General features: G+C 32.8%; 1 protein-coding gene across 1 annotated transcript in view; it reads left to right on the plus strand.

The window, feature by feature from the left end:
* TACR3 (tachykinin receptor 3) overlaps positions 1-16,160 on the plus strand; it is a gene marked incomplete at both ends in the record, with an annotated part of 60,013 nt that overhangs the window by 14,455 nt on the left and 29,398 nt on the right. The window contains 2 exons of the mRNA XM_082838609.1: positions 9,081-9,269; positions 11,020-11,170. Of these exons, the coding sequence (XP_082694735.1) occupies positions 9,081-9,269; positions 11,020-11,170 (340 nt within the window). The remainder of the gene's footprint in view (positions 1-9,080; positions 9,270-11,019; positions 11,171-16,160) is intronic.

A 16,160-nucleotide genomic window follows, 5' to 3' on the forward strand; every position in this document is an offset into this window, starting at 1 on the left:
TGTCAATCCCAATCTCCCAATTCAACCCATCACCCACCCCCAGCTTTCCACTCTTGGTGTCCATATATTTGTTCTCTACATCTGTGTCTCTATTTCTGCCTTGCAAACCAGTTCATCTGTACCATTTTTCTAGATTCCACATATATGCGTTAATATACAATAGTTGTTTTTCTCTTTCTGACTTACTTCACTCTATACGACAGTCTCTAGACAATCTTTTCTTTGGTTAGTGTTTACATGGTAACCCCTTTCACACAAACATTTTACCACCAAGAATGTCTAATATGATTAGAAGTCACAAATTTGATCCCATGATGTGTGGAAATGTAAATTTTAATTACATAACTTTATTTAATTTTTAAATTAGCATGTACTAAAATTGACTTTAATTGATGTATAGATTTAGGATTTTTAATGCATGAATCTATTCATGCAACAGTCACCACCATCAGGACACAAAACAATTTCATTACTACAAACAAACACCCTCATGCTATACCTTTGTATTCATACCTGCTCTCTGCCCTAAAACCTGGGAAGCACTGATTTATCTTGCTCCACTGTAGTCTGGTCTTTTGGGGAAAATATCATATTAATATAATCATACAATATGTGAACTTTGAGACTGGCTATTTTCACTCACCATAACATCTCTGAGATCTAAGTTGCTGAGTGTATCAAAAGTTTGCTCGTTTTTTATTGCTGAGGGTATTCTTTGTATGGAGGCACCAAAGTTTATTTGTTCATCCACCCTTTGCAGGGTATTTAGGTTGTTTCTAGTTTTGAACAATTATGATCTATTCATAGATCATAAACAACCATTAAAGATTTTTGTGTGAAAACAAGTTTTCATTTCTCTAGAGTAAATAAGTAGGAGTGGGATTACTGGGTCATTTGGTAAATGTATATTTAACTTTATAAGAAATTGTGGAACTGCTTTCCACAGTGGCTATACCATGTTGTATTCATACCAACAGTGTATGAATGTTCTACTTGTTCCAGATCTTCATCAGCAATTGGTATTGTCAGTATTTTTGTTTTAATTTTAGCCATTTTAATGTGCATCTTGATGTGCTTTTAATTCACATTTCATTAATGGATATTTATATTAGACAAGTTTCATGTGCATATTTGTCATTAATGCATCTTCTTTGATGAAGTGCCTATTCAAGCCATTTGCCCATTTTTAAATTGGATTGTTTGTTTTCTTACTATTAAGATTTTATTTTTAACAGTTTTATTGAGTTATAATTTACATACCATAAAATATACTCATTTTAGGTATATGATTTAATGATTTTTAGTAAGTTTTTAGTTATGTAAACATCAACACAATTTAATTTTAGAATATTTCCATTACCTCAAAAAGAAATCTAACTTCCAATTTTGTAGTCACTCCCCATTCTACGTGCAGCCCTAGACAACCACTAAGCTATTTTCTCCTGCTACAGATTTGACTTTTCAGGAATTTGATATAAATGGAATCATTTTATATCACATATAGTCTTTTGCATAGACTTGAAATTGTTTTCTCTGTTTTTAATTGGGTTATATGTCTTCTTACTAAATAGTGAGAGTTATTGTGTATTTTGAACACAATTCCTTTACTGGACATATTATTTGCAAATATTTCCTCCTTGTCTGTGGTTTGTCATTTTACTTTCTTCCTTGCATATTTGAAAAGCAAAAAGTTTTAATTTTCATGAAGTACAGCATATCATTTTTCTCTTTTATTGTTTGTGCTTTTGTAGTCAGTTCTAAAAATTCATTAGCTATCCCAAGGTTGTGAAAATTCATTTTTATGTTTTTTTTATGATAGTTTTATAGTTTTAGATCTCACATTTATATGTGATACATTTGGAGATTATTTTTATGTGTGGTGTGAGATAACCATATAATTTATCTTTTTGTATGTGGATATCTAATTGTCCTAGCACTGTTTGTTGAAAACATACAATTTACCCCCATTAAATTGCCTTGGCACAGTTGTCAAAAATCAATTGAACATAAATGTAAGTGTTTATTTCCAGACTCTTGATATTTTTGCTTCACTGATCTACATGTCTATTTTTATGCCAGTACTACACTGTCTCGATTACTGTAGCCCTGTAATAAATTTTGAAATATGGAAAGTATAAGTCCTTCAACTTTGTTTTTATTATTCAAATTTTTGACTATTCTAGAAGGTCTGTACTTCCAAATTATTTTTAAGATCAGTTTTTTAAATTCTGGAATTAGAATAGGAAGTTTTATAAGGATTCTGTTGAATTTTTCAGTCAATTTGGAAAGCATTGTCAGCTTAGCAATATTGAGTCTTCCAATCCATGATCATGGACTGTCTCTCCATTTATTGAGGTCTTCTTTAATTTGTTTCAACAATGCACTGTAGTTTTCAATGTATGTCTCAATTCTTTTATTAAATTTCTTCCTATGTTTATTAAATTATTCTTTTTGGTGCTACGGAATAGACTTTTTTGAAGTTCATTTTTAGATTGTTCATAACTAGTATATAGAAATATAATTCATTGAACTTGTATTCTGTGACCTTGCTGAACTTATTAATTCTAATGGGTTTGGGGTTTTGTGGATTCCTTAGGAAGATCATTTCATCTGCTAATAAAAACAGTATTACTTCTGTCAGTAATAAAGACAGTATTCCTGTTGAATCTGGATGTCTTTTATTTCTTTTCTTTCTTTCTTTTTTTTGTAGTTGTTATTGTTGCTGTTGTTTGCTGTTTTGTTCATATCTGATTTTTCTCTTTAATTATATTTTCATGATACCTTATTAAGGTAATTTGAGCACAAATTATTCAATGATAGAAAATGACAGAAAAACAATTTTAAAAATCACCTCCATTCATTCATTAATTTAGTCATACAATAAATATGTATCAGGTGCCAAATATGTGCAGTCATTATCCTAGATGCTATGAATATATTTATTATCTAAGTATATATCCAATAATGTATTATTATCCCAGTTTAGAGGTTATCTATACCTTCTTTCTTCCATTTGCACAGTTAAATAAGCATTTACATCATCACAACTTAAATACCTGTAGATTGGGTACTCCTTTTGCTTGATGGACAACATCATCTTTCTGAGTTTAAGGATAACAGAGTGGAACTGCCACAGGCCACTTCAAAAAGGAGTTTAATATGGTATAGGCCATATTAAACAAAATTGAAGGAAATTAATTCCTAGTGCACCCAAAGAACTTACAGAGTCTCCAAGTATAACATGCAACATTTCTATTTAATCATTGAACCACTGAGCACTAGTTGCCCTGACTGATGTTACATAGAAGACCTTAGTACTCTCCACACAAGAAATTCTTCTAAAAGGAGAGATTTGAAAGAGAAATAACCCATAATGCACTACCCTGATGGAACAGTTTCTCTTGAAAAGTTATAACAATATTAAAAAAAGTTTTGTTATTTTTTAATCCTTAGATCAGAATTTTGGTGTGAACTTATTTTTCTTTCTACTCTGATCACAACTAGCTAAGAACCACATTAAATAAGTTATCTTTGTTTATTTTTGTCTCGAGCTTACCACAGCAACATTTTTTAAATTCTCAAGTGTTAATTTCATTTTATTCAATATAGTTTTAGAGTGATTTAGGTTGAGTGTCTACTGTGCCTGATATTGCCTAAGTCTCCTTGAATACATTGTGTTATGTAATGTCATTTTAACCTCATAATCATACTCTACGCCATGTTTATTCCCATTTAGCAAAGTTAAGAAAACTATTCCTTTTAAAAATTGTGTACACGCTTAAGTTTTTATTTGTAAACAATTATTCTCCCATCCATCTGTCCAAATACTCAACAACTATTTGCAGTCACTATTCAACAATGATGTTGACTACTATAGATACTTTGTTAGGTACTACAGAACACAGAGAAGAATAAATCATACCTCCAATGAGCTAAAATCATTATGAGCATAATGCTGTTGCAGCACTGAGGAGGTAAAAACTAACTCTGCACAGAGAGAGGGAAAGAATCTACAGTGATCAGTCTGTAATCTGAGTGGAAATTAAAGGATGGTTAGAAGTTTTCTAGTCATACAACTTTAGAATAACATATGAAGCAAAAGAAAAATCACTTCAGCAAGGAAACTAGCATGTGAAAAACATGAAATTATTATCTGAGCTGGATAATGTCCATTTTTCAATTCATATCTATTCCACTCTTTTTTCTGCCCCTCCCCACCAGGCTGACTACTTCTGTAGACTGACTGTATCAATAGGGTCCCTCACTCTTGGGTCTCTTCCTGGCTTTTTCTAATGCGAGACCTCTGGAGGGAATGGGAAGAAGGAGAGTGCCTTTGGGATATATCTACCACTCTTGCCTTTCAGGATTGCTGCAAATTGGCTAAGTCTCCAGCTGTATACATATCTCTTACCAAGTGCTCCTTCCTAGGGCTTCATCTCCTCACTTCAGATTATAGGATCCTGAATTTACAGACTAAAACAATGTCTACTATGGCCAGAAGCAAACTGGAAAACAGTAAAATCTATATTATTTCAGGCAAATATTACTTAATATAATCAAATAAACATCTGACTACTGTACTCTCTCTTTATACCAAAAATTTAAAATGTATATAAGCATGTAAAGATCCAGAAACGGAGCTTAATAAAAATGCTACCAAAAGGAAAAATTATACCATATACCAAGAACAATTACAAAATGGAAAGGCTTACTTACTGAGAGCAGTAAAGTTATGTCAAAAAATTCTGTTTTGCAAAAGACATCATCTTTTTGATGAAAAAGACCCCTTCAATTATGTCAGGAAAAGAAGTACATGGTAAAGGACATTGGTCCTGTATTAGAGTGAAAAGGAAAACTAATAAAAGATGGCATTATAATGTGAGCTTCTGATGGATATTTCTGAGAATTTCTTCCTCTATGAAAGACAACAAAAAGTGACTTTAAAACTTGTTTAGGTGTTATGCTAATTGGAAGAGTAAAGAATCCAATCTTAGCTATTCTTTGTGAAACAGTCAGAGTAAGGAGACTCTAACGTATTTGAGAACCTATTTGGTGGGGAAAAATGGTAATGAGAAGCTCAGACAAACACCTAGGAAAATCGAGTGTGATCATATCAAAGATATATATTTCTTTAAAGGAAGAATAAAGTACTGACACTCATTTGAGAGAGATTGTATCCTGGGTTTGATAATTTCTTCTCAAGGTCCAGAGGGTATTTATTTGACCCTAAGGATCCATTTTTTTCATGCTTACTGTTGAGAAAATTATTATTCCAGGAGAGAGTCACAGAGTAGGAAACGTTGATGCCACAGTGAATTCCTAATCACCAATTTCAAATTGGTCTTCAGCAGTGCCTGGAAGTTCTACCTACCTCTTTGGTCAACTGGCTCTCCCTTTCTACAATATTTCAACATTTCTTTATTTTCCTCAATCAATAATGTAATTCAATCTCCAGTGGTAATACTCTATTCCAAGCAGCAATCATCTCTCATCCAAACCAAAACAATAATGAGGTAACTTATCTTCTTCCTTCCATTCTTTCCCTCCTTCAATCCATTCTCCAGACTAAAATCTGATTACTCTCCCCTCCTGATTGAATCACCTCAATTACTTTCCAGAGGACAAAATTCTATAACCTGAACTACAACTTCGTTTCAAATCACTTTCCCCCTTCACTTTCAGCATTTCAATTACATTAGCCCTTAGTTCCTCAAGTGCACAATGCACCCACCCTTACCCATCAAATTGGTTTCCTAGGGCTACTGTAACAAACTGGCACAAACTGAGTAACAACAGAAATTTATGTCTCACATTTCTAGAAGCTAGAAGTCTGAAATCAAGGTGTTGGCAAGGGCCATGCTCCCTCTGAAACCTATGAGGAAATTCTGCCTTGCCCCTTCCTAACTTCTCGTGGATTGCTGGCAGTCTTTGACATTCCGTGGCTTGTAGATACATCACTCAATCCTCCATCTTCATGTGGCAATCTCTGTGTGGTTCTCTGTTTCCAAAGTTCTCCTTTACACCTTATATTGAATTAGGGCCCATCATAATGACCTCATTTTAACTTGATTACCTATATAAAACTCTATTTCCACATAAGGTCACCTTCTGTGATATTGGGTGTTAGGACTTCAATGTACCTTTTTTAGGGGGACACAATTCAACCCATAAAAACCCACCATTAACACAGGAGTTTTTCACATGTTGTTTGTTCCCCCAGAAATCTTTGCAACGCTCACCCTTCTGCTACCTTGCCTAGTCACCCTTTCAAGTTTCAACCCAGAATGCTTTTCTTAGGGAAGACTGATTCACAATCTAAATGTTTTCCCCAGTAAATGCACTCACACAGCCATAAACATTGCCTTTGTAACACTTATCATATTTGTAATTTTATGTTTATTGGTGAGATTATTTGATTAGTATCTATCTACTTCACTAGACTGTAAGTTCTGTGAAGGTCATTTTTTCTCATTGTTGTATTATTACTACAGTATCTGGGATACTACAGTAGACATCCAAGAAATGTTGGCTGATGAATGAATAATAGATCAGACCAGAAATGACAAAAATGTCAGCTTGAAGTTTCAAAATGTCTACTTTCACTAAAGTGTTAGTTAGTGAGAACATAAATTGACTGTTTCCATACAATCCAACTAAAACAATATTCTACCTGTCAGGAAATAATTTCTCTAACATTAAACTAATTGACAAAAAAATCAATAAGAAATTTGTAGTTTATTTTGAATTGTCCATGCTGTAGTAGCTGTACAAGACTCTAAACCTGCTCACATCACTCAACTTCTCATTACAGTCTCAAAAAATCAGCTGTCTAAATATTCAAATAGCATTCATAAATTTCCAGGCAAGCGAAAAAGCAAAGATTATGATAAGATTGAGAAATAGTTCAGTACAACAAAATTTATTGGTAAGTACTGTGCCTGACTCTGGAAACACCATAAAGCAACAGTTCAATGTAATGAGAGAAATGCTATGGTGATTTATAGTCCATCGCAATGGGAACAGAAATGACCAATCACAATTATTGCCTTTATATATTTGACTTTCGTCTTTAATATTACATATAAATGCTTTTGAATTTAGAGACAAGATGCGACTTCTGATTCTCTTCAAGTCATCTACCTTATATATTTTTCTTTCTCTCCCACAATTCCTTAAACGAGTGGTTATATTCAAAGCCATAATCTGTACCTACGCAGACTTTGAGGATTGGCAGAACTGGTTTAGAATTCCAATTCCTACCATTTGGGACATTTTTAAATACTTTACTTAATCTTTAAGCCTCAGCTTTCTTTTCTGTAAAATAGGATAATATTAGTTGATTTACTGAATTTTTCTGGATACTAAATGTATATATATGTATATATTGTGTGCAATAAGTTGTCTAGTCATGCTTAGCAATCAATATATGTTGCTATTATTATCTTTACCAACATAAGCATGAGAGGTGAATTTTAAACAGTTTTCAGTTTCAAACATGTGTATTTTATTTTCTTTGTATGATTCTCTTTATTTCCCTAAACCAAGGTACCATTTTATGATTACTTTTTTCATATCTAACATTCACTTTTGCCTAATAGCTGTCATACATAATAAATTAAGAGTACTTTCTTTAAGTAAATTACAACTAAAGTTAACATTATGAATAGTAGGTAGATAAGTTCCAATATATCTACTGAAGATCTAATTCTGCCTAATAGTTACAAAAGCAAAGAGCAGTAAGCAAGTTAATGAATTACCCTTATTTTGAAATAGTTACATTCATAAGATTAAATGTTTTTGGTTTAAGTAATACTCATTCTTTGATAAAAATATTACCTTTGAAAAATTTTCATACATAAAAATATATTTGAGAAACACAAAATGGCCGATAGTAAAAATAATACAATTAAATAAGAATGTGTTTTATTGATAGAAATGCCAAAATATAATTCATTTGGTGTATGTTATTTTCTACTCTGAGTATTAGCCATAATTTGGCAATTAGCCATTTTATCCAATTTAAAACTGGAATTTAATTCTCCCAGACATATTCTTACTATTTTACCAAGTGCATAAAGCTTGACTTCTGTTACCATATTCAAACAGTTTCTAATTTCTCAAAAAGTTGCACTCTAGGGCTTCCCTGGTGGCGCAGTGGTTGAGAGTCCACCTTCCGATGCAGGGGACACGGGTTCGTGCCGTGATATGGGAGGATCCCACCGCAGCTGGGCCCGTGAGCCATGGCCGTTGAGCCTGCGCGTCCGGAGCCTGTGCTCCGCAACGGGAGAGGCCCCAACAGTGAGAGGCCCGCGTACGGCAAAAAAAAAAAAAAAAAGTTGCACTCTAAAAATCATATGTAAATATTTTAGAGCCTTAAATATATTTTCCTATAACAATTATATATAGTTACATAGATAAATACTATGGAGATTTATATGATACAGTATGAATTCAATTTTAGAGGTAATAGGAAAGCATAGCCTCAGTCAAACTTGATTTATTCATCCTTATCTAAACCCTGAACTTGTCTCTGGATGCTTTTAAATGGCTATGTTGACAATATCCTTCTGAGGGATTCCTCATTTTGTTAATCATGTAGACATTATCCATATTAGTTGTCTTGAATTTTCTTTTTAAAAAGTTAAACATACATAAAAATGGAGGTCTTGGGGTACAGAATTCATATCTTTAAGCACTTAATACGCATCTTTTCAATTCCATCCAGCAGACATATGAGTTCTGATAATGTGTTAGGCACAGCAGCAAATAATCAATACCTTTCACTTACATTATTTCTATTGATCGTTACTTCACCACTAAGAGAGGGGGGTTCTTATTTCTATTTTAAAAATAATGGAGTTCAAAAAGTTAAATAAGTGACAGGATAGGGTTTGAACCTTGATCTGCCTGATTCCTAACACTATGCCATAATTATTCTATGCTGCCTTTATACAAGCAAAATCTTTTTCAGTTTGTTTACCAGAAGAGAGATAACCCTGGCCCTAGAAACTCCTCTGAAACTCATTTTAAACTCCATTAACAAGATAGCCAACAAAATGGTTTTGCTTGTTTTTATATAGGTATATGGCCATTATTGATCCCTTGAAGCCCAGACTGTCTGCCACTGCAACCAAGATTGTCATTGGAGGCATTTGGATTCTAGCATTTCTACTTGCCTTCCCTCAGTGTCTTTACTCCAAAACCAAAGTCATGCCGGGCCGTACTCTTTGCTATGTGCAATGGCCAGAAGGTCCCAAACAACATTTCACGTAAGTTAACACTCTATTACAATTTTCAACTAAATGTGTTGAACACGTAATGAACTACAGGTTGGGAGCAACTATTACATAGATAAGCCATAGACATTTCCCTCAAGGGCTCACACATTACTTGGGAAAGAGACACGTAAAAATACTATACTACAATATGATATAGTCAATTCGTTTGTATAAGTTACAAAGGTTTCTAACTGGAAAAATGTGAAGACCTCTATGTGGGGTAGCTCTGGAGAGTTTCTGGAGGAAGTGATAAGATCACTGGAAATGAAAGTGCAAAGGAAAGCCAGGTTGTTATCCACTGAGGAATGAGCCAGAAGGGAGGAACTGAAACCCAAAGGTGCAGATTGCTCTTTTAAGAAGCCTGGCTGAAGGGAAAGGAAGTCTTAGTAGGTTCTTGGTTGTGTTCCTTTGTTTTAGCATTAAAGAAACTTAAGCACTAGGTTAGAAAGGAAATAGGAATGCTATATGATAGAATTTGATATTTCATAATTTGAACCCACCTTAAGAAAAGCAAATAAAAAAACATAATTGTTCAATTGTTTGCATTTTGGTTTTTATGCTGACCATTTAAATTTTATTTCAAAAAATTCTTATTTAGTGAACTATTTTTTCCTTTAAAAATAACAAATGATGCAAATACAGTGATCATCTTTTAAAGCAGCCATTTTATCAAACTCTGCTCTACTCAGAGTGCAGATTTTTAAAGAAAAACATTAAGAAGTACTTATTAAAGGAAAAGAAGGCAGCAGTTATTAAACTGAGGACTGCATCTATCCATTATATACTATTAATAATTCTTAGGTTGTATGATAACAAAATTAATTTAATCAAAATAATAAAATTAAATTATTCGTTGACTTAATTCCCCATTGACTTAGTTAATACTTAATAAGCTATCAGGGTACAGAAATCAAAAAGATTTAAGATTCCCTTTACCAAAAAAAAAAACCAAAAAAACCTGGGATTGAGAAGACTAGCATGCCAAGCTCTTTAATTACTTTAAAGCCTTCATAAGATAGTAGAAGCCACCCAAAAGTTTATACAAATTCTAATTTGGCTATTATGTTATTGGTTGCCCTTCTAGTCCTCCCTAATTGCATCCTGATAATTTTTATTGAAAGCTATGAAATCCCAAAATTTAGTTATAATTTATAGTATAATAATTTTGATGTGACTAACACACCTGTATATTATTTACCAAATTTAATGATGCAATCAAATGTACCATGACTTTGGAAAAATGCCAGTGTGACTCAGAGCATCTAGTCACATTTTCTTCATTTGGTTGAAGAATGATTTATTTCAAATATGACTGATGTTGTAGGATATATGTAATAGTTTTACATAGGAGAAAATATGTCAATTCATCAGTTTAATATGTCCCATCTCTTTTCCTCTGATTATACATTTAATTAGGTTAGCTCAATGACTACCAAGCAGAGAAAAGGCATTCATCCTGAGCTTCTATGCAAGGGAGAACGTGTGTAGTTTAAATGAGCACCACAGTTCAGCTATAGTTTTCATACACGAAGTAAAGATTGACAAAGATCAACTGGTAGCATCTGGATGATTGTAAGTGACAATAGCATAGTATTGTGATGGGTTTGTGAAATGAGGACTTAGAGAAAATGTGGGAATAATCTTTGGCATGTTCAATTATGACTTAAAATGGAATGAATTCAAAGTCTTACTATTTCATTCCAATACACTCTTCAGTATATATTTTTCTTATTTCTTACAGTTACCATATTATTGTTATTATACTGGTGTACTGTTTCCCTTTGCTCATCATGGGTATCACATACACCATTGTTGGAATCACTCTCTGGGGAGGAGAGATCCCAGGAGACACCTGTGACAAGTATCATGAGCAGCTAAAGGCTAAAAGGAAGGTACTGTTTCATATAATTTATCCAGCATTTGTGTGAAGAGAAGGGAAAAAACCTAGTTATGGCATTTTAATATAATATGATTTGATGCTTGACTCCTACTTTTTTCCTGTTTTTTTTAATCAACTTTTAATTTTACTTTCCTTTTATCTTCTATAAGCCACTGGCCATGTACAATATCAGTCTGGGATATTGTTACTTCCTTACAGAAAGACTTTTTATTAGCTTTTGCAGAGTATTCTTAATTACACCACGTGAAACTTCTGAAATTTCACTGTAGGAGTCCCAGTGGATTGTATTTCTGCAGCTCTAGCTATCTTTGTCCTTTATTGAACAGAATGCCTCTGATGTACTATATAGTCTTTCAGAAGTTTCATTTATCCCACATGCCGCGGAGCAACTAAGCCTGTGTGCCACAACTACTGAGCCTGTGCTCTAGAGCCCATGAGCCACAGCTACTGAGCCCGTGTGCCACAACTACTGAAGCCCATGCACCTTGAGCCTGTGCTCCACAACAAGAGAAGCCACCGCAATGAGAAGCCCGCACACCACAATAAAGAGTAGCCCCCACTCGCCGCAACTATAGAAAGCCTGCACATGGCAATGAAGACTCAACACAGCCAAAAATAAATAAATAAATAAATAAATGTGTTTTAAAAAATGTATATTATCATCCAGGTATAAAACCAACATTTTAGTGGTAGATTTTCTAGGGAAATTAAAGTCAAAAACTATGAAATTATCTTTTTAAGTTTCTGTCATGTATAACACAATATTTCCCCAATAAAGAAAAATAAATATGGTAAGCACTTTTATATAGAAGTTCCTAATTTTTTACCAAGTATTTTTCATTAAGATATTTTGAGAAAAGTTTGTATTTTTGGCTGATAAATCAAAGAACACCATTAGAACACACATGCTTTTTATACTTCTGAAATTATATAAATAGTTTAATTCATCAGTATATAATGAAAATTTATCCACCTGGGTATTTCAAAACCCCATTGTCTTAAAGGAAAATAACTAAAATCAAAACAAAGTCAAAAAACACCTAAAATTTATAACAGATATGAAAAATATTATCATGAAATACTTCTAATTGAAGCAGTGAAGTGTAAAGAAAACTAATAGCTGTTCGTTCCCTCTCTCTTAACTTCTACCCCACCGGGGATACAACTTGCAATCAGGTGTACCGCCTACCTCTAAGCTTTGCATTGATCGCAAATGTCACTTGCTTTGATTAAATCTTCTTCCTAAGTGGCAGTGGATAGGAATTATTTTGAAAAGCCTAGGAAAGTTTCTGTGTATTCCTTTCTAGTTTGCTACAGTACTTGAGAAGTGGAAATGTTTATTCCTTTCGAAAAATAAGAAAAGATAGCACTTTAGGAGGAAATATCTGCAGCCCTTTAGTGCATGGCAATCACTTGAAAAGATTCCTCTACGGATTACCCATTAATATTTCTCATGCTGCAATTACAGGTGCAGGGAAGATTGCAACCAAGTTTACACAATGTGGATTTCTCAAAGGAAAATTAAGTTTAGCATATGAAATCAATAATAAGTGCTACACCATCAACATAGAGAAATTTGTTGCATTTCTATACACTAATAGCAAACTATCAGAAAGAGAAATTAAGAAAACAATAACACTTACAATTGCATCAAAAAGAATAAAATATCTAGGAATAAGCTTAACCAAGGAGGTGAAACACCCGTACACTGAAGACAATGAGACAGTGATGAAAGAAATTGAAGAAGACACAAATAAATGGAAAGATGTTTTGTGTTCATGGATTGGAAGAATTAATATTGTTAAAATGCTCATAGTATCTAAAGACATCTATAGATTCAATGCAATTCCTATCAAAATTCTAATAGCATTTTTCACAGAAATAGAACAAATAATTATAAAATTTGTATGGAACCACATACAAACACTGAATAGCCAAACCAATCTTGAGAAAGAAAAATCAAGCTGAAGTCAGAATGCTTCCTGATTTCAAACTATATTACAGAGCTATAGTAATTAAAACAGTATGGTATTGGCATAAAAACAAACACATTTATCAATGGAACAGAATAGAACCCAGAAAAGAACCCATACATATATGCTCAAGAAATTTACAACAAAGGAGCCAAGAATATACAATGGGGAAAGGACAGTCTCTTCAATAAATGGTGTTGGGAAAACTGGACAGCAACACATAAAAGAATGAACCTGGACCACTATCTTAAAATTCTCAATACTTCAGAACATGCTCTTGTGAGAATAGTATCAATTATTGTCGATTTTATAAAATCACTCTTTATATGGATAGATTAGATTAAATCAAACTCTTCTAGTGGTTTCATAATATGTTTGTTGTGTAAAATTTAGATGTAGCTGAAGTTTATTTATGTAAGTTGTGGAATGAGACTCCAGTATTATTTTCTAGATGTTTTCCTGTTATATCTACCTCCATTTATTGAGTAACCCATCTTTTTCAACACTAACTTAAAATGATACAATTATCATATTCTAAGTTCTCCAATGTCTTTGAGACTCAGTCTCCTTTCTACTCTGTTTTATCTGGCTGTTCATGCATTATCACCATACTGGTTAAATTAATGAAGCTTTATATGTACTTTAATATCTGATAGGGCAACTCTTCACCTCTATTTACTCTTTTTTTCCCAGAATTTTCTCAGTGATTCTTGTTTATTTTTACATATAAAAATTCATAAAATCATTTTGTTTAGTTAAAAATGTTTTTTGTTTATGGAATTAGATCATATTTAAACTTTGAGAGAATTGGAAAATACATATTCAGAGAAATATAGAATGGGTTGATGAATGGATAAACAAATGGCATTCTTTTATGTTACTCTTAGACAATTTAATGTAATGACTGGGAACAGAGACTCTTATTCAGTGTGCCAAGTTCAAATGCTGACTCTGGCACATACCTTGGGGAATATAGCCTAGCTGAGCCTCAGAGGGGTTACAATCCCTATAAGCTGAAATAAAAATAATAATAATGCATATACTATGTGGTTGTATAGGGATTAAATGAGGCAATACTTGTTAAGTACTTCAAAAAGTGCCTGGCACATAGAACTGTTCTCAGTAAATGGCACCCATTACTTTAGGCACTTTACTGTGAATATATATGCCAGTACTGTGAAGATAAGAAAACATCATGTGGTAGAATAGTAAAGAGGTATAAAACTAGCCATTTATCTTTTTAAACATAATATTGACCTACATTTTACAGTGAGTCACAGTTTCTAAATAACTCTCACATGAATATTATTTAATTCTCACAGTATCTATGTGATTTTTTCTTGTTTTACATAAAAATGAAATTGAATCTCAAACTCACAAAATTAATATGTAGCAGAACTTGGACTTGAATCCTGGACAAGTTTTTAGAGTTGAGTTCTTTTAGAGAACTTGCTCAAAGGACCAGGTTTCAGAAGGATACTTTATGTCTGAGTATTTATATTATATATATATATATATATATATATATATATGTATATATACATATACATGTATATACATGTATACATATATATGTATGTGTGTATATATATATATATATATATGTATATTCTCATACATAGACTGTACTAATCTTCACAATATCCCCAGGAGATAAGCCTAGTGGAAACTATTTTCTTCCATTTTTAACAAATCAGGAAACTCAAGCTCTTTTACCTTGCTTAAGTAGTTCTTAATGTAGACTTAAATAGTCTTAACTAGACTGTTTGAATAATTGAAATTTCACTTATCTCAACAATATATCATTTAATATCCATTTACAATTCTTCAGTTTATAATTAAACCTCATTTAAAAATAAGTTCAAGTACTGTTAGAGTATACAAAAAAATAGAGGAGGAAAGAATAAGGTACTTTAAAATTAGGTTAGGTTAAATTAAAATGATGGCTGGTAACGTCCCTAAGAAATGTGGGGCATTTTATCACAGGTAAATTCCCAAATCTGTTGTAGACTACTGAACAAGAGAAGTGCTGTACTCACTATTGTCTCCTCAGTGCGTAGCATAATGATTTCTGGATGGTGAATTAATAAATAATTGAAAGAATAAAGTTTTGTGAATCAGCTGCATTCTCATTTTATACATAAGAAAATGCAGTCATGTGATGTGACTTGCTAAAGGTCAAATATCGTTAAACGGTGAACTAGTTCTGGAAATTAGGCTTCCTGAGTTCCAACCTGATACTCTGCCCCTAGACCCAGTACAGAGAGGAAAGATTTTAGTCTGAATCTTCAGGACAAAGTTCATGTCTTCAGGATTATATTATATCCTCAGGACCAAAAATGAGGTCTACTTATCTATTGCTGAATAAATGAAACTGTTCTTGAAAGTTTTCCATATTTTGTTAAATAAAAATATTTCTTAGCCCTGCCACTAGTAAAATAATATAGGACTCTCCCCATTATAGATTATTGATATAGTATTCCAATAAACAAAAATTTCATGTTAGTAAAAAGAATTTACACCATGCATATACTTTTGTTTTTACAAGGGTTTTCTATATCAGTTTGCTAGATGTCAACACATGTATTTTGTGATCAATAAATGGGTGTTAATTATTGGTGATAATGATTATATTAATTAAAAAAAATTTTATTGGAGTATAGCTGCTTTACAATGTTGTGTTAGTTTCTGCTGTACAGCAAAGTGAATCAGTTATATATATACATATATCCACTATTTTTCAGATTCCCTTCCCATTTAGGTCACCACAGAGCACTGAGTAGAGTTTCCTGTGCTATACAGTAGGTTATCATTAGAGCAGGTTGTCCATTTTATATATAGTAGTGTATGTCAATCCCAATCTCACAATTCATCCCACTCCCCTCACCCCCCTTGGTAACCATAAGTTTGATTTCTACATCTGTGACTCTATTTCTGCTCTGCAAATAAGTTTATCCGTACCATTTTTTTAGATTCCACATATAAGCCATATTATGCGACATTTGTCTT

The sequence above is a fragment of the Leucopleurus acutus genome (assembly GCF_964270905.1).
Source record: "Leucopleurus acutus genome assembly, chromosome: 4".
Classification (NCBI taxonomy): Eukaryota; Metazoa; Chordata; class Mammalia; order Artiodactyla; family Delphinidae; genus Leucopleurus; species Leucopleurus acutus.